Here is a 25,398-nt window from a genome sequence, read left to right as displayed (position 1 = left end):
TCCAGGTGGGTGGCTGGCAGAGGTCACAGGCTTTGTCTTTGGCAGAGATGGGACGATTAGTATAGTTAACCAAAATAGCCTAGAACTGAGGGGCCCTCCCTTTAAAAGCTTTGTATTTCTGCTGATGTTCAGGAAAATTTGGATTTTGAGATGAGGTCTACCATTGTTCCTCCTTTGCTGGCAAAGTAATAAACTTCTCTTTCCTTCCCCTCAAACCATTTGTCCTCGTTCTTCTGATTCGACCTCGTTGACAAGTGGTGAGTTTTTGGTAACACAGCTGGTTTTGGGAGGCCACGGAGCCACTGAGTCCTGGTCTGAGGGTCCCAGAGCTGAGAACCGGAGGGAGACGCCTGCCCCTGCTGCACCCTCTTCTCTGCAGCCCACATCTGTGCCTTGTCCAGTCCTTACGTCACATCAGTAAGGCAGTTGTAGTGGGCTCTGTTGTGGGGCCATGTGGGTCCTGGAAGAGCAGCAAAGAGCTGGTTCCAATACTGAAGAAGATCGGACTGGGCCAGGAGCCAGAGCTGCTTTCCAATCCCAGGGAATCAGGGTAAGGTGAACCCACTGCCCCCTGTTCCAGATCACCAAGCCCACTGTTGTCACTTGGAACAATTTCTGGTTCCTCTGTTCAGGATGGTGCCGCATGGACCTGTTTTTCTCCCTGACTTCTACAGGGAGAATGCTGCATTGCCAGGACATGTTGGGGATATGGCCCTGAGGATAAATGGTTTCACACCAGCCTCTTCAGGGCCCCAACATCTCTTCCCAGCCTAGGGAATACCTCAAGGTCTCCGAGGCTGTGTGTGTAAGATAGGGAGGGCTCACGTGACTGCTCCCTGGAAAAACAGGTGTGCTTGGCCTGGGTTTCTTACATACACCTATAATTTGAGAGTGAGAAGGGTCCTTGGAAGTCATCGAGTCCAACCTTCTCATTTTACAGATGAGGAAACTGAGGCCCAGAGAGGAAGGGACTTGTCCGGGTCAACTTAGGGGCAGGACAGTCTCCTGACCACAGTCCAGAGCCCATCACCCTTCACGGCCTGGGGGGTGCTGCAGTACAGGATGCTGCCTGCGTCACCTTTACCCAGCGCCCAGCAGCGCGGCTCCCTGACACGTCCCAGGAAGCATCTCCGTTTCACAGGCCTGGCCCAAAGTCACACGGCAAGTGTGTGCCAGAGCTCGCGCCCCAGCCCCGATTTTCTTGAATTTTCGCCACACTCTGTTACAGGCCAATGATCGGGGCCCGTGTGAGGGGTAACTTGCCCTGGGTCACTCGAGTTGGTGGCAAGGCCGTTTCGTGACGGGGCCACCCCTGGGGTGTGACCAGAAACGCTAGGTGCTTGTCCCGGGGCGTTTGGGCATGCGCCGGCCGCGTGGGGGTGGGGGTGGGGCGGGTGACCGAGCGGGCGCCGGCAGGGCGCGTGCGCTTGGGCCCTGGGCTCTGATTGGCTCCCGCGGAGCGGAGGCGGGGTCCTGCGTGCCGCGCTTCCTCCGGCTGTGGCTTCCGCATCGCAGCCCCAGTGGCTGGGTTCCTAGCTGCAGCCGGAGTCCCGGCGGTGGCCCGCTCGGCGGCGGGGCTGGAGCCGGAGCTAGGAGCGGGAGTCAGGACAGGAGCCTGGCCTGAGGCGGCTGCGTCCCTGCGAGGTGAGAGCGCGGCGACGCCCTGCCGCAGCCCCCGCCCTCGGATGGGAGTGCGCCTTGCTCTGCCTGGGCATCCCGGCGAGCGGAGGTTAGACCTTCGCTATTGACAGTCACAGCCCTGACTCCTCCCACCAGCCCTGACCTCGAGTGGGCCGAGGGACACCCCCACCCAAGTCTGCACACTCCGTCCCACTAGCCAGCCTTGCAGACCTAGCCCGGGACCCCTTCCCTTACTCATTGAGAACTTGAGGAGACCCCACCTCCCCATCCCTGGATCCCCCAGTAAGTGCTGTTTCTCTTTCTCTTTGCAGATGGACGGGACAGAAAGCAGTGCCGGGCAGCCCGGCCCCGCTGAGCGGTCTCACCGAAGCAGCGTGTCCTCCGTGGGAGCCCGAGGTGAGTCCCTGTACACATCCCCTCCCCTCCATACCCTCCTGGGACCCCAGCCTTGGGGAAGTGGCTCTGGCTTTTTTTCTTTTTCACTAAAGATAATCTTATGTATCACTTAAGAAATAAGGTAAATTTAGATGTGGAAGACTCACAGAAGTCAGAGTCAGAGCACCTGGACTCTGTCACTAGCTTAGTGGCCAAGTGTAGTCTTCTTCTTGAACCTCACTCTCCTCATTTGTAAAATGGACATGTCTCACATAGCTGTGAAATTCAAATAAGATCACACAGATCAAAAAGTGACACACTTGCTTTCTTTGTTTCATTTCTTTCTAACTAACAGCCTTTTGAAAGCAGGGATCATTCTCTGTTTTGTAGGGAGGAAATTGAACCCTTGAGAGGTTAAGTCATAAGCTATTGAAGCCCTCCAGGTGATCACATATGTGAGCCTTCAGTGCCTCAGTTTTCCCTGCCTCACAGGTGGATGTGAACCTCAGAGCCTCCCCAAGATGATGTTCCAGTCTCTCACAGTAGCTGTTACAGCAGAACCGACTAGGGGTTAAGAAGCGTTTTCACTTGTATTAATAATAAACTGTGCCCTTCCCTTTCACAGGCTTTACCTGTGAGACTTCACCTCATTTGATTTACAGCCACTCTTTGAGGGAAGGGTATTAGCTCTGCTTTGACAGATGAGGCAACTGACACTCAAGCTGACTTGCTGGAGTCAGCCAGCGAGCCCGAGACCAGGCAGGGATTGGAACCCGATTATGTCGGCTCCAAGCTTAGTGTTCCTTCACCATGCTGGCGGTTCCCGGGATGGGGATTTGAATCTGTCTGCTCTTCCAAGACTCTCCCTTTGGCTCTGGGCTCCAAATGGAAGTCCCACAGGTTGTCACAAGGAACACTCAGCTGTATGAAGTGTGCTTCCCTAGCTTGCTTAAGGCTGTCTGAAAGGCCCCAGCATTGACTCCTGAGGTTTGGAGAGTCCTAAGGGAGCTAAGACCTGGAATTTGCTTTAACCTGGGGTAATCTAAGAAATCCTCTGATCCCGTCTTAGCCTGGGCCACAGAGACTTGCCTAGGGTAACAATAGGTCACCAGCTCTCCCCCCTCCCACCATGACAGACTAACTGCTGTAACCTCAGGTTCAGCCTATCTCTGCCTTAGTTCTGCACCTATGGAACATTCTCATTCAGGGCAGAAGCACAGCAGAGTCCTTGGGCTGCCATGGGATTTGGGGGGGTGAGCACTGCAGTGGCCAGCCCTAATTTGAACCTTGGGGATTGGGGTGGGGCTAGTCTGTGGGCCAGAGTTGCTAGGTTCCTGGGTGGTTTGAGTCTCTCAAAGTCCTAATGTATACCACTTTTTAACAGAGTCTTTTGGGGATGTTGGGGTTCTGCCTCAGGAGTGTAACCTTGGTCACCCCCAAAGGCCATAGGGTAAAGGCTCCAGCCCCATTGGGTGGTGGAGGGTGCCTGTTGGCCTGTCTATGCCTGGACAGTGGGCCTCAGCTGACCCTGCCTGACCTCCATCACAGCAGCTGATGTGCTGGTGTACCTGGCGGATGACACGGTGGTGCCCCTGGCTGTGGAGAACCTGCCCTCACTCAGTGCCCACGAGCTGCACCGTGCAGTCCGTGAGGTCCTGCACCTCCCGGACGTCGCCCTGGATGCCTTCGCCCTGTGGCTCGTCTCCCCTCTTCTGGGTAAGGCTGGGCAGCGAGAAGCCCAGGCCAGAGGATTGGAAGGGCACTGACCAGTGCAGGAGAGAGGGGGCAGCTTCTGGAACCTCTGGCCGCTACACATCAGGGGAAGGTGGGACTTGGCTGTGTCCTGAGAAGACTCCTGGCTCCTCTGCCCCCTGCCTTCTCTCTTTCTGCTGGTGGCAGAGGAGCAGCCAGTCTGCCCCTCATCTCAGCGTGCTAGTGCCTGGGCATAGGGCGGAGCAGGACCATGGGGGCAGGAGGGAAGGGACCATGTTCACTGAGCACCAATCTGTGCCACAGCCCCGACCAGCGCTTCATGAGCATGATTTTGCCTTATCCTCGGCCCAGCCCCGTCTTGCAGATGAGAAAGTTGAGGCTTAGAGTGGTCAGACCACTGAGCGGTAGGACCAGGATAGAATCTGGGTGGCCTCCAGCCGGCCTCTTTGAACCATATCCTGTTCCCTGGGGGCGGGGAGGAGAGGGACTCGGCCCAGGAAGCAGCCCGCTCTGAGCTCGAGGCTCTTGCTGAGGGTGGGGAGGGCAGGAAGGCCAGGACATGTCTCTGCAGGGGGGCTCCAGCCCTGCCTGTTGTCTGGCCCTGTGACCACCCACGTCCTGCCCTTTCAGGCAGAGATTCCAAGGTTGAGTGGGCGTGGGGGCAGTGACTCTCAGACCCTCGAGCGGGATCCCTGGGTAAATAGGGTCTCTGAGCCTGCTGGCTTGGACAGGAAGAGGGACAGAAGAGGATGCCCCATGTTGTCATTTAGGAAAGTAAATTGGTGATTGATGCCAGGGCCAGGCATGTTTTCTGAGCTTAAATATTCTCTTGTAGACGAACAGAGTGGGGGACAAAAAGGGGGTGACCAGTCCCATGGAGAGCGAGCAGGCCAGCCTGGGCCAGCCAAGGGGCCCCAAGTGGTTATTTCCTCTCCTCAGGCCTCTGGGGTCTGCCTGTACCCCAGAGAGGGGATCTCAGCCAGCCTGGTAGGAGAGAAGGAGCCCCGGCATCCCCTGCCTGCCCATCCTCCTCCCCCACCCCCACAGTTGGAGCTTCCTGCCCAGCTGCTGCTCAGAGGCCCTTGAGCACCCTCTTCCTGCTGACCTGTCTCCTCTGGCCCCACACACCGCCAGGCACCCCTCCTTCACCTCCGGCTGTTGATCAGGGCTGGCTGGGGGGTTACATGTAGGCGGCCCCTGCCCTGCCTTAGGAGGCTCCCAGTGCGGGGCTGGGCAGCTCACTTCCTCCCACTCCGCCTCGTACATTCCTACTCCCCCTCGGCAAGAGCAGGAATGGGCTGTCTGTGTGGCCTGAGAGAGGCCCAGCAGTTTCTACCCATCTTGTCCCTAGGCTGGGTTCCGGGGGGCTGAAAGGCTACTTCAGCTTTGACTCGGGCCCCTAGAACCCTTGGCCTCCCCCCACTCCCAGACTGAGTGACACAATGACAGATGCTCTGGGGCTGTGTGCACCCTGCATGACAGAGGGGGTGCCATCTGCTAGAGCCACCCTTCATGCTGGCTGTTTTGGAAGGGCTTGCCTTCTCAGTGCCATTGTCACTCTGCGTGGAACAGGACTCCAGGGACTGTCAGTCTCTTTTGGGTGACAGCCTCCAGGCAGGCAGGAAGGCCCGTCTGGTGATTCTCGGGACCACTGAGTCAGCATAGTCCTGTTCTGATGATGAGAGTCCTCTGAGCTGCTGGGGCTCAGGGTCAAGGCTGGCCAGGGCCGGGCTGCAGGCCAGAGGAAGGGCATCCTTGTCCTGGGTTTCCCTTCCCTGCAGTGTGTCCAGTGGGTCCCAGCTAGTCAGTTACCTGGTTCATTCCACAAGGATATACAAAGCCTTCCTTGTGCTGGGCAGTGTTCCCGATGCTGGGGGTACAGCTGCCACTGTTTCTGTGTGGGCATCAGTTTCCCACCTGCAAAGTGGGTGATCTCCGTGTCCTCCAGCCCCTCGGGTTTCCAGGTGGAGAGAGCATGAGCAGGACTCTGGCCAAGGGGCCGAGCTGGCGGGGTTGAGGGAGCCCTTTCTGGAGGGGACAGGGAGGCAGCTGTTGGGGGCAAATGGCACATTTCCCTGGGTTGGTGGTGACAGATGGGTGGGGCCAAAGACCTAGGTTGGAAATGAGGGCTGTGGAGTCTCTGGAAAATCGGGATCAGAAACAGCGGGACAAGAAAAAGAAAAAAAGGGGAGGGCAGGATAAGAAAGGGCTGAAGAAGCTGGATGCAGGGGTGGGGTAGAACAGGCTGTGGCTGCTGTTTGGGGTTAAGATCAGGGTCCAGATGGAAGAAGGTCCGGATGGTCCAAAGAACAGAGATGGCCCTTGTCAGCAGGCTGGCAGGATGAGGCACTGAGGCATGGAGGGGGCGGGGCGGAGGGGTGAGTGGGGAGATGCAGGTCAGAGGGGGCTCGGAGGCAGGGTAGAAGTACACAGCAGGTGTTTTGCTGCCCCCTCCCTGCCACACCCCAGATATCCCCATTCATCTCACCCCTCTCCGAGGCTGCGCTGCAGACAGCCACTGTCAGTTGGTGGGCACTGGTGCGCGAGCTAACACCACTTTACCTTCCTGGCCTGAGGTGTTGCGTCCTGAGTCCAGAGCAGTGTGGTGTCAGGCAACAGCCTGAGTTCCAGGGCCTGGAGGAGTGTGCTCAGTCATTCTGCCAATCCGTGGTGAGGCCCGCTGTGCGCCAGGGGTGCAGCAGTGGACAAAGCGGCCGGCTCCTGCCATGTGGCACGTATAGGCTAGTGCGGTGGAGGCAGCAAGGGGGTGTTGGGGTGATAAACGCTACGGAGGCAACTGGATGACAGTGCAATCCATGTGATAGAAAGTTTCGAGGAGGAGCTGCCTGAGTTAGGGATCCAGGGAAAGTGACACTTGAACTAAGACCTGAACCGGCAGCCATGTGAGGATCTGGGGGAAGAGTGACCCAAGGCAGGAGGAACAACAAGCACAAAGGCCCTGAGGCACACATAAGCTGGAAATATGCAAGCAATTTAAGAAGGCCAGTATGGCAGGAGCAGAGTAGGACAGGAAGCAGAGAAGGAAGTGAGGTGGGAGGGCCAGGCCGGAGCGGGAGATTGCAGGATGGAGGGTCAGCTGGAGCTCCCGGGAAGATACTGGGGTGGGGACTGACAAGGGGGAGGCCCAGGCTCTGCCAGAGGCAGGGGAGGCAGCCCCTCGGGCCTGTGGGCCCCAGTTACCAGCTTCAGGTTCTGCTACCTCATGGGCAGCTCGGGTCCCTCTGTACCAACCACCCCAGCACCTTCTATCAGCCACAGCCTCTCAGCCCGGCTTGCCCTGAGGGCTGTAATGAACAGTCAGGGCTGGCTGTGCCTGGAGCCAGACCCTCTCACTTGCTATGTGACTTTGGACAAGCAACTCAACCTCTCTGAACCTCATTTTCTTCATGGGTGAAATGGGGCTTAGGGTTATTACAGGGTAGGTGTGTATAAATCACTTGCAATAGTTCTGGGTGCTTACTACATGCTCGGTTACTATTGGCTGTGACTATCATCGTTGCTGTTGTTAGTGGGCAGTGGTTGGAGTGGGTGGGCGACTGCTGGACCCGTCAGAGGCTGCATGGGCCACTTTGCTCTCGTCCTGCAGAGGTGCAGCTGAAGCCCAAGCACCTGCCCTACAAGCTGGGCCGCCAGTGGCCGGAGCTGCTGCTGCGCTTCACTGATGCGCCGGATGACGATGTGGCCGTGGGTCAGTGCTGCTGCCTGCCCGTCCCTGCCTCAGGCCCACCTGAGTCTGGAGTGCTGGCTCCCAGCCCAGCCAGGCTGCTGCTGGCAGGTGGCGCTGCCCTGGCTGAGGGGCAGGGCCTGCATCTCCCCCAGGTTCCCTCAGCCACCCAGGCAGGGAAGGAGCAGGTCCCTACAGGGAGCCCCAGGGAGGTGGGTGGGGAAGGCAGCGAGCACACTGAGACTCTCTGGATGGCCCTTGGGTTTTCAGTCGTGCTGGGTGAGGCAAGAATGGGATCTGGGCCCATCGGGAGAGGGCAGGGCTGGGCCGAGCAGGGTGGCCAGGCAGTGACCCCACCTCTGTCCCCCCACCTCTGTCCCCAGATGAGCCTTCCCTGCAGTTCCGAAGGAACGTGTTCTTCCCAAAGCGGCGGGAGCTCCAGGTGAGGCAGCACCCAGGTCCGGCCCCTGTGCCCACCCTCCCGACCCTAGACCCCTGGACATTTGTGCCTGACCCTCGCCCAGCTGAGCAGCGTCTCCCTGCTCCACCGGCCCACAGATCCAGGATGAGGAGGTCCTGCGGCTGCTCTATGAGGAGGCCAAGGGCAACGTGCTGGCCGCACGGTACCCGTGTGACGTGGAAGACTGCGAGGTGCTGGGCGCCCTCGTGTGCCGTGTGCAGCTTGGGCCATATCAGCCCAGCCAGCCTGCGGCCTGTACCCTGAGGTGAGCCGCCGTGTGACCTGAGGCACAGGCACGGGGTGCCGGGAGGGTGCCCCCAGAATCCTACTTACAAGGGATCTTAGGTCTGTAAGGTGGGGACACAGTCCTGGAGTCAGGAGGCCTCGGCCCGCACACTCACTGGGTGGCCTTGGGGCGGTCACTCCACCTCTCTGAGCCTCTTCCTCGTCTGCTCTGGGCAGCGGGAGACTCAGGTAAAGTGACATCTGTGAGAGGAGTCCACAGCCCGGGGGGCCCAGCTGTGCGTGAGGGTGGAGCCCAACCTGCAGCTTGTTCTTTCCGAGTCACAGCCAGGCACCAAACAAGTACTGGCCTCTCGTCACCAGTAACAGTCCAGCTTAGTTCCGAACTGCAGGGATGGGGCCGGTCCCCAGACGCTCGGCACGCCTGCTCTCAGCTTCCCACCCTCTCTCGAGAAGCTGTGTTCTCTGCTGTGTGAACTAGCAGGGCCTCCAGGGGGCAGGAGGATTGAGCCTGCCCTGGCCGCAGACCGGGCTGGTTTCTGACCCCATAGAGGACGATCCTGAGGTTTAGAAATAGTCCCAGCGAAGTGAACGTGCAGCCCTGCCTGTTCCTAGCCAGGGCTCCTCCCCACCCGACCCTGCAATGTGTGGGTGAGTCAGGAGAGAGACGTGCAGAGACGGACCCTGTGCTGAGGGACTGATGACAGCTGGAGCCCGGCAGGGACACCCCTGGGCTCAGAGCCCAGCCTGAAGGCTCCCAGCAGATGGGCTCAAGGTTGGTGGCCCTCACGGTGGGTGTTTGTTCCTCCTGCAAGTGACAACAAAACCAGCTCAAACTGTTTGGTTGAAGGGTACTTTGTCACCTTGTGTAACAGACAGGTCCAGGGTGGTGAAGTGCCCCAGTCTGAGCCCAGTGCTAGGGTCTGTCTGGGCCCCAGGCCCCCGTTCTCACTCCCCTCGCTCAGCCGTGTCCTTTGGGCAGCAGTGGCATGTTGGGGAGGAGAGGCCCCAACACATCCCTTATATGACCAGAGCCCTCAGACTTGCTCTGATGACCACGGCTTGGCTCCAGCCCCACCCAAAGGAAATGCCATCAGTGGCCAGGCCAGTGATGGGCTGCAGCCCAACCCCTCCTCTGGGTCTCACCATGAACCTGTGCAGGACCATGGTCCAAGAGTGGGGAAGGCTGGGTCTCCATGTGACAAGTGGGAGCTGTTGCTGGAAGAAGGGGTGGGGGGTGGACAGACGATAGAAATGCCCACAGCAGCCCTGAGTTGGGTGGGGAGCCCCCCCGGAGCCCCCTTCTTCACCTGGGCCTTTCTGCAGGACCAGCCCCCCTCCCCTAGTACCCTATGGGGTTTGGTGCGCTGGAAGCCCGGCAGGGACCTCTCCCCTCTTCCGTGAAAGCGGCGACTGCAGTGAGCCTTGCCCAGCGTTCACCTCGTGTCGGGCACACACTAGCAGCCTTATGTGCAGGTCAGACCAGTGTCCTTGTTTTATACATGGGACGCTGAGCCTCAGAAGCCTCAAGATTGCAGCTTATGAGAACTCTGGGCCGGGCTGCGTGATCTCTGGCTGCCCGAGGCGGGAGCCCCTGCCTCCGCGCCGTGTGCGGAGGACACTTTCTTTCCTGAACCTGTGCTGATGATAGGGTTTCACGTTTTATCTGACAGAACAAAGTGTTGGGAGTGTTGGGCCATTTGCACCAGTTTTTGGTTGTGAAAGTTCCACCAGGTCAGAAATCCCAACCGTCCCGACGCAGACCCAGGCGTTGCTCAGGAACCTCCTGCCGTGGGCTGGTTGTGGGCAGGGGCTGCCCGCACTCCTGTCTCGGCCTCCTGACCTTCCCTTCAGCCTCTCCCCCTGCCAGGCCCTGGGCCTGTCTCCGGGGCCTGCCTTCCTGAGCATCTGCGTGCCCCTCGAAGGATGGGTTGGGGGGCCTCCTCCACGGTGTCTGGACACACATGATGTGTGTCCTTCCCTCCTGGGGGTGAAGATGGCCTGGAAACTCCCTGTGTCTGTCCCCTCTACCACCTCAGAGGTGTTCCTGTGAGTTTCTTGGGTGGACAAATGGTGACTGGCAGGGAGGGAGGCTGGGCCAGGCCCGTAGGGGCCCCTTGGTACTGAGGTCCTGCAGCACAGAGGCCATTAGCTCAGGCAGGACTGGTGGGAAATGCAGGAGGCAGGGCCAGGTGCTGACGCCTGGAGCAGCAGGACAGAGTGCATGGCTTTAGACGGTGACCCTGGGCTGGGCAGGCAGAGGGACAGCCCCAGTGGGCCTCACTGAGCTCCCACCCCAGTCCTGGGCCTGCACTTGAAGAGCCTTGTCATGTTTGAGGGTTGAGGGAATTCTGCCTGGACAGGTGGGAACGTTACCATCCCTGCTCTGCAGAGGATGCAAACACGGGGACGGAGGGCACCTCTGGACAGTCGTACAGCTGGTTGGGGCAGAGGCAGAGAGTCTGGCCCTGGCCTGCGCTTCGGAGAGGGGCCAAGATCTGAGCCCACCTCTGTCTTGTGCCCAGGCCCCCCTGTCCCCCAAGGCCCCTTACCTAGTCTCTGGCTTGGAAGTAGCTTGTGTGTCCCCTTCCTCCAGGCAGCCCTGCTCCCTGCCCCCGCTGTCTTCTCCTTCTGGGGGAGAGCTGCCCACCCCACCTCAAGAGTGCTCCCTGAACACAGCTGGGCTGGCCCTGTGGCAGGGCTGACCACGCTGCCACCGGGATGGAGGCAGTGGGGGTCTCTGGTGGTCGTTGGTCAGTGTCCAGGGTGGGGGAGGGCACTAATGTGCTCTCATGCCCCATGGTTCCCCGAGCCGGGCCCCTCCTCTCCCCTGTGAGCGTGCAACCTCCAGCCGGGCCACCAGCACCCACCTTCCTTCCTCTGCAGGGAGAAGCTGGATTCCTTCCTCCCTGCCCACCTCTGCAAGCGGGGCCAGGGGCTCTTTGCTGCCTTCCGAGGCCGTGGGGCCAAGGCTGGGCCAGGCGAGCAGGGCCTGCTGAACGCCTACCGCCAGGTGAAGGAAGCAGTTGGCAGCGACGGTGGGTGCGAGGCCACCCTGGGCACACACTACCATGCCTACCTCCTCAAGTGCCACGAGCTGCCCTTCTACGGGTGAGCAGCCACAGCCCTGGGGTCCCCTCCGCCCACTCCCCTGTAGCCCAGCAGCCTGTCCTGGCTTTGTTAGCACAGCTCTGGCGAGCCCATCTCTGCTCTAGCTGAGCTCTGTCCTTCAGTGAAGCTGTGTCTTGACACCAGCTTCTTAGGCCCCACTGGTCCCCGGCTGGACATCTGTCCTTCCCTCTCCCCATCATCGGCCAGGGCACCAGGGACGCATTCTTTCCTTCCACCTGCCACAGTCACTTGGTCACTGGCTGGCCAGCCTTCCCTTCAGCCAGCCCTCTCTCGCACAGTCAGCGTCTAGCAGATAGCTCTCCGCACCTACTGTGTGCCAGGCAGTCTCTGGGTGCTGGAGGTCCCTCGGTGAGCCAAAGACACCGTGGCCCTGCCTGGTGAAGCTGTGGTTCTTGTGGAGAGAGAGAGACGAGAACACGGAGGTAGAGGACAGCCTACAGGCAGGCGGCAGCAGCCATCAGCTGAGCCTGGGGCTAGGAGTATTCCAGAAGGGGGGCTGGAGTGGGACCACCCTCAGGAATCGGATAAGGCCGTGCTCGTCTCAGCCCCGTCCCGCTGGGTGGAGAGAGCGGGATGTAACTCGGCTCTGACATAGCCTGGGCGGGGGTGCGTCGTAGGGAGGGGAGGACGTGGGGGCCCTCCAGGTTGGTGCCCCAAGGCCACTGCCCCTCCCCTTCTCAGTTTCAAGCCCTGACTCCCCCCCCCCCCCGCCCCCGCACTCATCCCCTGCTCCCTGCCAGGTCCCTGGGGTGGCTGAAGAGTGGGTGGTGAGGCTCTCCTGCCCTGATGTGGCCACCCTTCCCCCCCCCCGCCCCCCCCCGCCTCCCCCCGCCCAAGTGCCCGAGCAAAGCTGATTCGCCCTGCCCCGAGCTGGGGACCACGCTCTTCCCTGTGCGTGCAGCACCCACCTTCTCTGCGCCATCTGGGCCCTTCTCCCACCCGTCCACCCCCTGCCCCACAAAGCTCCTCTCACGGCCCTCAGTTTCTCCCTCCCCTGGGGCTGGTTTCTGTTCAGCCTTCAGTCGCCCAAACAAGCTTAAGCTGCCCAGGGGCCCAGGACAGGCCCAGAGCAGGCCTCCCCTCGCATCCTCTGCCGGAGCAGGAAGGCTGACGCCAGTCCCCTCCCCAGGTGTGCCTTCTTCCACGGTGAGGTCGACAAGCCGGCCCAGGGCTTTTTGCACCGAGGTGGGCGCAAGCCAGTGGCTGTGGCCATTAGTCTGGAGGGCGTGCATGTCATCGACAGCAGGGAGAAGGTACCTCCTCCAGGGTGGAGAGGAAGGGGTTGGGGATACTTAACCCAGCTTTCCTGGTTTCCCTGGGTGGCCTGGGTGGGGGCAGGGTGGGTGGACTGTTGGGGAGGGACTCTGCCTTGCTCAGATACCCTCTGGGCCCCTGCTGTCCTCCTGAGGGCATCCCTGGGTCTGCCCTGGATCAGCTTTCTCGGCCAGTGTGCCAGGCTGCAGGGTGGCCAGGGGGTGGGGGGGGGTGGCGGGGGGGCGGCGCTGCAGCTGGCATTTCTGCCTGATGAGCAGCTTGGTTTTCCAGAAAGACCCCACAACTGGGAGCTGTCGTGGGCTGACCAAGTCCTGCTTCTCCCTGCATTTGGCGGCTGGCTCTGGGTAGAAGGTTGTGTCGACAGCCAACCCTGTGGGGCAGTTTCCCTGCACGTAGGCAGCAGTCCCCTCTTAAGCCAGAAGAGTTTTAGCGGACTTCTGGTTGTCCCTGGAGAGGAACTCGAGCTCCTCCTGGGCAGCTCTGCCTGGCAAGCCAGTTCCAACTCGGCCTTCTGCCCAGGTGCTACCCAGCCAACCTCATGGAAGAGACTTCCCCGCCCCACCTGCCTCTGCCCCCCAGGGTCTCCCCGGCTGTCAGGGGCTCAGCCCACAGTGGGAAGTGTAGGATAGGGGTTCTCAGCCTCCCTGGACCACAGTCCCTGGGAGGGCCTGATGAAAGCCGAGGCTCACCTCCTTAGAGAAGCACATGAACCAACGTAGACTTGGTCTTGGAGAGGACACCCTGGCCAGGTGTCCCCTCCTGGTGGAGCACGAGTGGGATGGGATGGGGAGCAGGCCTCTGTCCCAGGGTCCAAGCCTTGCTCTGCATCTCCCACTGGCCAGCATGTCCTGCTGGGCCTGCGCTTCCAGGAGCTGTCGTGGGACCATACCTCCCCTGAGGAGGAGGAGCCTGTCCTGTGGCTGGAATTCGATGGGGACAGCGAGGGCATGCCGGTCAACAAGCTCCTCAAGATCTACTCCAAGCAGGTAGCGTGGGTGTGGCCTGCCCCCGGGCGGGGGAGGCTGGGCCCAGGTGCCCAGGGGTCCCAGACCCTTGGAGGCTCCAGGCTGCCTGGGAAGGAGGTAAGAGCGAGGGAGGGGCACAGGGCGCCTGACCTGTGCTGACCTGGAGCCACCCCGGTGAGTTCGGGAGGTGTGGTCTGCAGATCCCATGCCAGGTAGCAGTAGCTGCGGATGGGGCAGCAGCTTGCCCAGCACTGTGACCTGCTTGCACCCTCCCCTCCTGCCTGAGGCCCCCGTGAGGTCCCCACTCACAAGAAGAGCAGGTGTAGAAGGGTCAGGGCCCCTCATTGCTTTTGTCTGACTTTCCCATTCATTCCAGCACCCAATCTTCCGCCAGCCTTGTTCCCCTGCCCCTTCCTCTGGTCACATCACAGCTGTTCTCTCTCCTCTGGCACATAGACATGCTCCAGGGATTCCTGTGGCCAAAAATACCCATCCCCCTGCCTCCTGCAGCTTCTAGGTCTCTGGACCCTTCGTTGCCTGCTGCACCTGGCTACCTTTCGGTGCCCCCCACCCTCACCCCTGTGCTCGCCACACAGCTCCATGCTGAAGCTTTGTCACACCCAGAGGACAGGAGGGGTCTCTGTCCCTCTGTCCCCGTTTCAGCTTGACCATGCTCTCCTGGAAATCCCTGTCCCACCTCTCCTCTCCTCTCCTGGCCCCTGTGGCTCCCACCTCCTGGCTTGTCTCCCTGCTCTCTCCTGGCCCTCCACCCTTCACCCTTCCTCTCCCTGTGCTTGGTCCATGAGCTCTTCCCTCTCATGGCTTTGAACTTTTATGCTCATGAGTTCACAATTTTCACATCACTCGTCTAGACCTCTTTTTTTAAGTAAATGTGTTATTTAACTGCAATGTACATACAAAAAGTGCCCAGATCCTAAATGTATAGCTCAACAAATTTTCCCAAACAAACACATGTACCACTTTCCAAATTAAGAAATAGTACATGCCCCAGGAGACCCCCAGAGCCTCTCCCAGTCACTGCTCCCCACTGGGGGACCCACTTTCCTGATTTCTGTCACCCTAGAGTTGTCCTGCCCGTTTTTGACTCTCATAGAAATGGATTCCTACAGCGTGTACTCTTTCTGTGTGTGCGTTTGTGAGATTCACCCTGTTGCAGGTAGTAGCAGTTTGTTCTTTCACTTTGCTGTGTGGTTTTCCAGTGTATGAATTTGCCAGTACAGGCGTGTGTCACTTAACGACAGGAATACATTAGTAGGAGATTTTGTGTGAACATGACTGAGTGTACTCGCACAAACCCCGGTGGTACAGCCTACACACGCCTAGGCTGTATGGTGTCGCCTGCCGCTCCCAGGCTGCAAGCCTGTACAGCACATCACTTTACTCAACATTGGAGGCAATTATAACACAATGGGAAGTATTTGTGTATCTAAACACAAAAGAGTACGGTAAAAATATAGTTTAAAAGATAAAAAACTGTACACCTGTATAGGGCACTTCTTGGAGCTTACGGGACTGGAGGTTGCTCTGGCTGAGTCAGTGGAGAGTGAATGTGAAGGCCTCGGACATCCCTGCACACTGCTGTGGACTGTGTAAGCGGTGTATGCTTGGGCTGCACTAAATTTATACAAAAATATTTTTCTTTCTTCAATAATAAGTTAACCTTAGCTTGCTATACTTTTTTTTTTTTTTTTTTTTTTTTGAGACAGAATGTCACTCTGTTGCCCGGGCTAGAGTGCCGTGGCGTCAGCCTAGCTCACAGCAACCTCAAACTCCTGGGCTCAAGCAACCCTCCTGCCTCAGCCTCCCAAGTAGCTGGGACTACAGGCATGCGCCACCATGCCCGGCTTATTTTTCTATATATATTTTTAGCTGTCCATATAATTTCTTTTTATTTTTAGTAGAGACAGGGTCTCGCTCTTACTCAGGCTGGTCTCAAACTCCTGAGCTCGAATGATCCCCCCGCCTCGGCCTCCCAGAGTGCCAGAATTATAGGCGTGAGCCACCGCACTCGGCCAATTTTTTCTTTAAATCCCTCAACTATAATGCATCATTACTGTAACTTTTTTACTTTATAAACTTTTTAATTTTTAACTTTTTGACTCTTGTAATAACACTTAAAACATACACACATCGTATAGCTGTACAAAAATATTTTCTTTCTTTATATCTTTATAATATTTTTCAATTGAAATTTTTTTTTTCACTTTTTAAATTTCTTTGTTAAAAACTAAGAAGGCCAGGCACGGTGCACACCTGTAATCCCAGCACTTTGAAAGGCTGAGATGGGAGAATTGCTTGAGCCCTAGAGCTTAAGATCCGCCTGGGCAACGTAGACTCCGTCTCCACAAAACATAAAAAAAAAATTGCCCGGGCAACAGAGTGAGACTCTGTCTCAAAAAAAAAAAAAAAAAAAATTAATCAGGTGCGGTGGCACATTCCTTTAGTCCCTACAGTCGGGAGGCTAAAGTAGGAGGATCGCTTGAGCCCAGGAATTTGAGATTGCACTGGGCTATAATCCTGCCACTGTACTCTAGCCTGGGTGACAGAGTAAGACTCTGATAGAACAAAACAAAACAAAAAAATTAAAAAAGAAACACACATTAGTCTAGGCCTACACAGGGTAAGGATCATCAATATCACTGTCTTCTACCTCCACATCTTGTCCCACTGGAAGGTCTTCAGGGGCAATAACACCACAGAGCTGTCATCTGTGATAACAATGCCTCCTTCCAGATACCTCCTGAAGGACCTGCCTGAGGCTAACTTTTATAGATATAGATAACTTTTCTATATAGATAACTTTTTCTTTCATAAGAAGGAGTATATTCTAAAATAATGATAAAAAGTATAGTATGGTAAATATATAAACCACTAACATAGCTGTTTATTATTATTATGAAATGTTATTTACTGTACATAATTGTATATGCTATACTTTTATATGGTGGATAGCACAGTAGGTTTGTGTATATCAGCACCACCACAAACACTTGAGTAATTTGTTGTATTACGGTGGCAGCAACACTAGGTGATAGGAATTTTCAGCTCCATTATAATCTCATGGGACCATGATCATATACGTGGTCTGTTGTTGACTGAAACATGTGGCACATAATTGTATTTATTTTTCCATTCTCTTTCTGATGGATAGTTGGTTTCCAGGGTGGGGCTATCGCAAACAGTGTTGCTGTGATCACTATGGTATGTATCTTCTGTGCACTAGATGGGAATACGCCTGGGAGAGGAATTGCTGGGTCAGAGGGTAGCGCGTGTTCAGCTTTAGGTTCTGCCAGTTTGCCAAAGAAGCTGTAGCAGGGCCGGGCGTGGTGGCTCACGCCTGTAATCCTAGCACTCTGGGAGGCCGAGGCGGGTGGATCGCTTGAGGTCAGGAGTTCGAGACCAGCCTGAGCAAGAGTGAGACCTCGTCTCTACTAAAAATAGAAAGAAATTATCTGGCCAACTAAAAATATATATAGAAAAAATTAGCTGGGCGTGGTGGCGCATGCCTGTAGTCCCAGCTACTCGGGAGGCTGAGGCAGGAGGATCGCTTAAGTCCAGGAGTTTGAGGTTGCTGTGAGCTAGGCTGACGCCACGGCACTCACTCTAGCCCGGGCAACAGAGCGAGACTCTGTCTCAAAAAAAAAAAAAAAAAAAAAAGAAGCTGTAGCAGTCTGTACTCGCCAGCAGCGTGTCACCCCATGTCTTCCTCAGCGTTTAGTATTGTCAGTCTTTTAATTTTAGCCATTCTGTTGGATGTATAGTCCTTATGTCTTTTGTTTTCCTTTTATTTTTTAATCAACTTTATCAAGGTATAATTTACAATAAAATGCACCCATTTTAAGGATGAGTTTTGACAACTTGATACACCCTTGTAACCGCCACCATGGCCCAGCTATGTATCAGCTTGTTTGCTATCCAGGTATCTTCTTTGGTGAAATGTCTACTGAAATCTTTTACCCTTTTTTAATTGGCATTATTTCCATCACCTCCTGGCTAATAAGGTTGAGCTCCTTTTTAGGTCTTTATTTACCATTTGGATAGCCTCTTTGGTGAAGTACCTGCTCAAGGTTTTTGCCAGTTTTTTTTTTTTTTTCTTTTTTGTTTTTGAGACAGAGTCTTACTCTGGCACCCTGGGTAGGCTGCCATGGCGACATCATAGCTCACTGTAACCTCAAACACCCAGGCTCAAGTGATCCTCCTGCCTCAGCCTCCCGAGTAGCTGGGACTAGCCTCATGCCACTAAGCCTGGCTAATTTTTCCTATTTTTAGTAGAGATGGGGTCTCACTCTTGCTCAGGCTGGTCTTGAACTCCTGACCTCAAGTGATCCTCCCTTCTCAGCCTCCCAGAGTGCTGGGATTACAGGCGTGATCCACTGCAGCTGGCCAAGTTTTCAGTTTTTATGAATAGAACTTCTCTAAACATTTGTGTCCAGGTTTTTATGTGGAAATAGGTCTTCATTTCCTTTGTGTAAAAACTTAGGCGTGCTACTGCTGGATTATATAGTAAATATGTGACTTTTTTAGAAATTGCCAAACTGTTTTCTAAAGTGACTGTACTATATTACATTCCCACCAGTATGAGAGTTCCAGTTGTTCTACATCCCTGCCAGCACTTGGTATTGTCAGTTTTTGTTTGTCACTCTAGTAAGGTATAGTCGTGATATGTCATTGTGGTTTTAATTAGCATTTTCCTAATGACTAATGTTCATCATGTTTTCATGTGCTTATTAATTGCTATCCATAGATCTTTAGTGTCTTTTCAAATCATTTTCCATTTTTTAAATTGAGTTGTTTTCTTCATGAATTGAGAGAGATCGTTATATATTCTGTATACCAGTCCTTTATCAGATACATGTTTCGCACATTTTCCTTCAGTCTGTAACTTGACTTCATTTTCTTAACGTTGTCTTTTGAAGAGATGTCTTTAACTTTGATAAAATCCATTTTATCAGTTTTTTCTTTCATGGTTTGTGCTTTCTGTTTCCTAAGAAATTGTTGTCTAACCCAAGATCGCAAAGGTTTTCTCCTGTGTTTTCTTCTGTAAGTTGTGTAAGTTTAAGTCTGTGATCCATCTCAAGTTAATATTTTACCTAAGATGTGATACATAAGTCAAGAATCGTTCAGTGATGAGGCCTGGAATGTGCGCTGGGCACAGCGCCCGAGTCAGACTGAGGAGCCATAAGTCAAGAATCATTTTTGTGCTTACAGATACCCAATTGTTCCAGTGTCATTTATTGAAAAGACATGCGCTTGCATTTTTGTTGAAAATCAGTTGGCCATGTATGCATGGGTCTATTTCTGGATTGTCAGTTCAAAGCTATTGATCTATGTTTGTCTTTCACTAATAATCACATTATTATTATTATTTTTTTTTTTTTGAGACAGAGTCTCTCTCTGTTGCCTGGGTGAGAGTGAGTGCCGTGGCGTCAGCCTAGCTCACAGCAACCTCAAATTCCTGGGCTCAAGCGATCCTCCTGCCTCAGCCCCCTGAATGGCTGGGACTACAGGTGTGTGCCACCACGCCTGGCTAATTTTTTCTATTTTTAGTTGTCCAGCTAATTTCTTTCTATTTTTAGTGGAGACAGGGTCTCACTCTTGCTGAGGCTGGTCTCGAACTCCTGAGCTCAAACGATCCGCCCACCTCGGCCTTCCAGAGTGCTAGGATTACAGGCATGAGCCACTGTGCCCCGTCCACACTATGTATTGATTACTGAACCTTTATAGTAAGTTTTGAAGTCAAGTGCTGTGATTCCCAGAACTTTGTTCTTCTTTTTCAAAATTGTTTCACCTATTCCAGTTCCTTTGCATTTCCAGATAAATTTTAGAATCAGCTTATTGATTTCCAACTGGCCCCCCCCCCCCAGCAAAACAAAAACAAAAAACCGCCTAGGATCTTTGTTAATATTACATGGATTACTTTGTAGAGAATTAACCCCTCAAGTTTTCTGATCCATTTATTTCTATATCTCCATTTACTTGTCTTTGATTTTTTTCATTAAGATTTATAGTTTGCAGGATACAAATCTTGTACATCTTTTGTTAGATTTCTCCTTATTCCTTTTTTTTGGCGCTACTATAAATGGCACTGCTTTTAACTTCAATTTCCAACTGTTCATTGCATTATATAGAAATGCAGTAGATTTTGTCATCTGCGTATCCTGCAACCTTGCTGAGCTCCCTCGCTAGTTCGGGTAGCTTTTCTGCAGACCCTTTGGGAATTCCCATGTAGACAGTTCTGTGGTCTGTGAACAGGGACAGTCATGTTTCTCACTTCCAATCTGTGCGCCTCTTGCTTGTCATGCCTGGGAACCCCCTTGGTGAGAGAAGGAGGTGCCACCTGGCCCCTGACCTTCCTTCTGGGCCGGGCAGGGTTGCCCACCCTCCTGCCCTCCTTAGGGGCTGTGGTTCACTGTGGAAGAGCAGGAGCTGGGCCGGTTTACCCCGGGCCACCCCTGGCGTCTGTCCCGGCCCCAGCAGTCGGGAGCACAGGTGGGCCTTCCTGCCGCATCTCAGGCCAGGCGCTCAGTAAATACTTGTTTCCTGACCAAGGGCCCCACCCTTGGACACCTTCTGTCTGTGACTCCCTCAGAGCCCTGAGGTCCCTGCCATTTGGTGCCCAGCTGTGTCCACTGACATCGGTCACTTCATCTTTCTGTCAGCATGCGTTGCGTTTCAGATCTATTGAGAAGGTGTCCCTTTTGAAGCACATGCTCAGAGGGAGCCACCCAGGCCCCCTGTGACATCACCATCCTCTTCTACGGAGCCTACAGGTTCCTACAGATTCTTCTCCCAGCCAGTCCATGCGCAGCTCTTCAGCCCCAAACAGCCCATCCCCCCTGCTTCCTTCCCCTGCCTCCCCTACCTGCTCCAGCCAAGGGGTGTCAGCCTTCCCGGGCTGTGCCTTCTGACTAGAATGTTCTTTCCTTTCCACCCCACCTCCCAGACCTGGGGATACCTCCTCATCTATCAGCACTCACCTCTGAAGTCACCCCAAGTAGGATGCCTCCCCTGCCCCCCATCCACAGAGCACCTGTCGCACCCCACCCTCTCTCCTGCCGGGGTGGTGTGTGTTCCCAATCCTGCCTCCCCCAACACAGGGCAGGGCCTGTGCATCTGATTTCTCCGCTCAGCAGTGGGCATGGAAGGCCAGGCCTGGCCGGAGCTCGCCCTGTGGCCTCACACTGGCCCCTCGTCCCCCCAGGCTGAACTGATGAGCGGCCTCATCGAGTACTGCATTGAGCTGAACCAGGCTGCAGAGCCGGCTGCCCCCCAGGAGAGTGTGCCTGGCCCCCAAGCAGCTCCCACCTCCTCGCCACCCCCCTCTCAGCGCCCCAAGCTGCGGAGGCAGGGCAGCGTGGTGTGCAGCCGCATCCAGCACCTCTCCACCATCGACTACGTGGAAGATGGTGAGCCACCCTCTGTGTACACGCACGCACACACACGCCCGCACGCGCACACACTCCCGCACGCGCACACACTCATGCCACGGGGAGCTCCGAGGGCAGGGAGTTGCAGAGCGATTCCAGACGCAGGGTGAGTTCTCCAGCCAGCAGGACCTGGCTGAGAGCAGGGAGCGCAGGGTCTTGGCTGGAAGAGCCTTTTTCTGCCCCTTCTCACTGCTGCGTCCACAGAGGTGTTCACTGCAGCACCGTCGAGAATGGGAAAGACTGGAATCTACCCAGTGTCTGTTATTAAAGGTGCGGGTAAGTCACTGCTGGGACCACATCCCGGAGAGTCCAGTGCAGTACCCTAAATGCAGTGTGGCGTCTTGGATCAGATCCTGGAACAGAGGACATTTGTGGAAAAACTGGTGAAACCCAAAAGCCTGTAGTTAGTTAATAATATCCTAGCGATGTTCATTTCTTAGCTTTGACACGGTAACAGCAGCTGGTAACGGTAGGAGAAGCCGGGTGAGGGTGTGCAGGTGTACCATCTTTACAGCTTGTCTATAAATCTAGAATTATTCCAAAATAAGAAGGTTTTTTACTGTAGTAACAAAGATCTACACTTAAACAGCGAGATGTTCACAAAGTGATACTGAGCAGAAATAAATCGAGACAGCGTGCCTACATCCACCTGCATAAGGAGGGAGAGACCCCAGGTGGCAGCCACTGCGACTTGTACTTTTTTCTTTGTACTTCTTTGTAGCATGTACATTTTTTACAACAAGCATATCGTTTGTATAGTCTCTTATGATTTTTAAAATAATTATCATCAGAAAAAGCATTTTCTATAATATAATTTTGACCGCTGTGTGGCATTCCTTGGCATGGTTGTAGCACTGTCCCTTTTCACCAGTCCCCTGTTTTTGGACATTAGTTATTTCCAGTTTTCAGCTGTTACAAACAACATACATGTAACTAAACCTTACTTGGAATCCGAACTGTTTCCTCGGGATAAGTTTCTGGACGCGACCTCCTGGGTCTAAGGGCTTGAAACCGGCCACCTTCCAGAGCGGTTGTGCCCAGCTGTCCCTCTCCTGGCAGAGAAGGTGGCATCTGCCTTCTGCCCCCACACCCCCCACGGTGTGACGGTTCTGAGGGAGAGAACGCATCTGGGTGGGGTTTGAACCCTAGCAGAGCTGAAACGTCTTTTTTTTTTTTTTTTTTTTTTTGAGACAGAGTCTCACTCTGTTGCCCAGGCTAGAGTGAGTGCTGTGGCGTCAGCCTAGCTCACAGCAACCTCAAACTCCTGGGCTTAAGCGATCCTACTGCCTCAGCCTCCCGAGTAGCTGGGACTACAGGCATGCGCCACCATGCCCGGCTAATTTTTTGTATATATATATATTTTAGTTGTCCATATAATTTCTTTCTATTTTTAGTAGAGACGGGGTCTCACTCTTGCTCAGGCTGGTCTCGAACTCCTGACCTCGAGCGATCCACCCGCCTCGGCCTCCCAGAGTGCTAGGATTACAGGCGTGAGCCACCGCGCCCGGCCTTGAAACGTCTTTATGTGCATGATCATACGTGTATTTCCTTCATGAATTACTGTTCATATCTTTTGCCCATTTTTCCTGTTACATGATTTTTAAAAATTAACATCTTATACTAATATGATAGGTATTCTTTTTTCCTTTTTTACAATTAATGACCTGGTATTGGTTTATTAATATTAACTAAAAGTCCACACTTTATTCAGATTTCCTCAGTGTTTCCCTAACGTCCTTCTGTCCCAGAGTCCTATCCAGGACACCACATTACATGTGGTTTTCCTGTCTCCTTAGGGTCTTCCTGGCTGTGACAGTTGGTCAGACTTTCTGGTTTTCGATGGCCCTGACAGATGTGAGCAGTGTGCGGGCGTGTCGTAGGACGCCCTCTGCAGGGCTCTGCCTGCTGTTTCTCATGGCTGCACTGGGGGTGTGGGTCTGGGCAGGTGCCGTGCCACGTGCATCACATCACAGCTAAGCGCGCCGTGTGACTTAGCATCGTCGGCGCTGCCCTTGCTCACTGGCTGGGCATTTTTAACTTGTAAGATTTCTTTTTATCTTACTGAGGCTCCCTTTAGTCAGCTGTAGATGTTGCAGGTATTTTGTTTCTTTGCTCTGTTCTTGAACAAGTTTTAGCAAGAGCTCCTCAGGCACCATAGCTGGCCCAGCGTCAAGCGCAGACCCCCCGCTCTGACTTGTGAGGTTGGCCACACGCCCGCCCAGCCCGTCACTGGCGGGAGAGCTGGGGATGGGGGACTGAGGCTCAGAAGGACGGCAGGTGTCAGGCGTCCGAGGAGCTCAGAAGGAGCCATCCCCAGGAGCCAGAACCCAGCTGGCTGGGCCCGGGCCCCTCTCCGGGACGGCGCCTCTCAGTGTGTTCCTCCTCCCTGCTTCCAGGCAAGGGGATCAAGCGCGTGAAGCCGAAACGCACCACGTCCTTCTTCAGCCGGCAGCTGTCCGTGGGCCAGGGGAGCTACACCGTGGTGCAGCCCGCCGACAGCCTGGAGCAGGGCTGAGGGTGGCAGTGCCAGGCAGGAGGGCACATGGGGCCCCTGGACCTGGCCAAACACTGTCCTCCCCTAAAGGTTGTGCACAGCGAGCAGAGAGGGCCACCTCAGCACTCAGGGTCTGCAGGTATTTTAGACCATGGAGAAGTGACTTCTGTGCCTGGGACCAAACCTGGGCCTCCAAGGGTCCCTCCTGCAGCCTGCTCTCCCTTCCCCTGGACTCTGGGCCCAGCTGCTCTCTCAGGATCATCGGGTCAGGCCCCAGTCGCCTCCTCCCACCCAGAGACACGCCTTTATGCCCATCTCAAGATGTTGGGTGTCCCCTGCTATGATGGCAGGTGAGGGTTGTGACTTGGGACCCTCAGGCCCAGTGTGTGCCTTTGGTCTTTCCCCTCAGACTCTGGTGACCACCTCCCCGCCTGCCTTCTGCTGGCCTGCTACCCCCACTGCCAGGGTGGGCGGCCGCTCTGAGGAGGGCAGGAGAGGGCCTCCCTGGGTTGGACCATGGCAGAAACAAAGTGAGGGTCCCCGCCCTATACCTCCCTGGCTGAATTGATTCTGGAGGGAGCCAGGCAGGGCCTGAGCTGGGGGGACCCTGTGTCCCTCACTCTGATCTCAAGCATGAGACACTCTGACCAGAAGGACAGTGCCTTTTGTTAGCCTTTGGTGATGTCACTGTGCTGGGAGGTGGCTGTCCTGTGGACCAACAGGCCCACAAGACCCATGTTTCTGTGAAAAGCTCCCAAAAACCCCCTTGGTGCTCCCCTGGGCCCAAGGCTGCCCTCGGCAGACCCACGGAACCTGCCCTTTCCTCCCAGTGTCCTGAGTCTTCAGGGGTTAGTTTTGGTCTTTGTTCATCTGCTTTGGTTCCATGAAGTCTGTGAACTTGGAGGCAACTCAAGGAAACACCCTCATTCGCCTCGGGGCTGCTGGCTTTCTCAGAAGAGACGGCTGTGGGTGTCCCTGGGGGCCAGACTATGAAAGCCCTAGCGATACCAGACAGTCTCTTCTTTCTTGAGGACGTTGGGAAAGGTGGCTTGGATGTGGGTGCTTGGCTTCACTTCACTTCCCCAGCTTTGCCCTCCTGGGAACAGCGGCTCTGTCTTCTCCCAGATGAGCCTCCTCCCCAAGAGGAGGACATTCCCAGCCCTTGGGCCCCTCCGTGGAGGGCAGGTGGGTCTCATGGGTGCTTCCTGGGACCACCCAGGGGAAGGAGGCAGACTGGCTCAGCACAAGGCTTTGCCTTGTGTTCCCTTCCCTGTGGAAAACCATGGAGAGGAGACACGAGCCTCTGGTACTCCAGATCTAAGGGCCTGTTCTCCTCCTCCTGTTGGTAACTTTGAACACTCCGGTTTTGAGGTGGGCTTGCCTTCCAGCAGCAGGGACTTTGTTGTTTGTCATAAGAAATAGACTGGGAGGTGTCCCCAGCCTCCTGGAATGTCCCGGCTGCAGGGCGGTGTCAGCTGCCACATCTCCTGGAGCCGCTGACCTCACTGGGCTGCCCAGCCCTTCTGCTCGGCTCCGGCTGTCTGGCCATCTCGGTCCCTCTGGCTGCTGCGACTCCAGGTGAATCCTTATCTGACGGGCGGGCCAGGGTGTGTGGGCTGTGTCTGCACAGGCCAGTTAAGTGTTTTTCCTCCTCAGCCTCTTTCTCTTATTTTATAAGCATCCATTGTGCCTTAACCTTTCTGTCTGCCCTTTAGGACAAAGCAGTATTTTACTAAATGCCCTTTGAATGTTCTCATTCTTTTGTATCATGTGACTTCCTAATAAATCAGTTGCTAGCAAACCGTGGGGTGGTTTATGATATGAAATAATGAAGTGTGTGTTGATGACAGCCCAGGAGTTTTTATTAAACATTTATTGGGGTACAGCCCTCAGGGCCGGCCAGGCTGGGAGCTGGTGGAGACTGGCGGAAGCTTCTAATCTGGTGGTTTGTCTGGGACTCCCAGGCT

At 55.1% G+C, this 25,398-nt stretch overlaps 1 protein-coding gene and 1 non-coding gene across 4 annotated transcripts; both read left to right on the top strand.

The window, feature by feature from the left end:
• The first annotated feature begins 264 nt into the window (after positions 1-264).
• FRMD8 (FERM domain containing 8) lies at positions 265-25,215 on the top strand. 3 transcript variants are annotated; one of them, XM_069470195.1, is made up of 12 exons: positions 265-550; positions 941-1,165; positions 1,953-2,037; positions 3,565-3,732; positions 7,337-7,438; positions 7,798-7,856; positions 7,973-8,139; positions 11,004-11,228; positions 12,379-12,502; positions 13,367-13,510; positions 20,712-20,916; positions 23,334-25,215. In XM_069470195.1, the coding sequence occupies exons 3-12, from the start codon at positions 1,953-1,955 to the stop codon at positions 23,450-23,452; spliced, it is 1,398 nt and encodes a 465-aa protein (XP_069326296.1). In that variant the 5' UTR covers positions 265-550; positions 941-1,165; the 3' UTR covers positions 23,453-25,215. The 3 variants fall into 3 exon arrangements, with proteins under 3 accessions (XP_069326296.1, XP_069326294.1, XP_069326295.1); XM_069470193.1 differs by lacking the exon at positions 23,334-25,215 and having other exon boundaries at positions 20,712-21,128; XM_069470194.1 differs by lacking the exons at positions 265-550; positions 941-1,165; positions 23,334-25,215 and adding an exon at positions 1,527-1,644 and having other exon boundaries at positions 20,712-21,128.
• LOC138385627 (small nucleolar RNA U83B) lies at positions 18,626-18,704 on the top strand. Its single transcript, XR_011233847.1, has one exon. It is a non-coding gene; the product is annotated as a small nucleolar RNA U83B (small nucleolar RNA).
• Positions 25,216-25,398: the final 183 nt, after the last annotated feature.

The sequence above is a fragment of the Eulemur rufifrons genome, chromosome 6 (genome assembly GCF_041146395.1).
Source record: "Eulemur rufifrons isolate Redbay chromosome 6, OSU_ERuf_1, whole genome shotgun sequence".
In the NCBI taxonomy this organism is placed as follows: domain Eukaryota; kingdom Metazoa; phylum Chordata; class Mammalia; order Primates; family Lemuridae; genus Eulemur; species Eulemur rufifrons.
The sequence above is the reverse complement of the archived record's forward strand: the minus strand, read 5'-3'. Positions and strand labels throughout refer to the sequence as shown.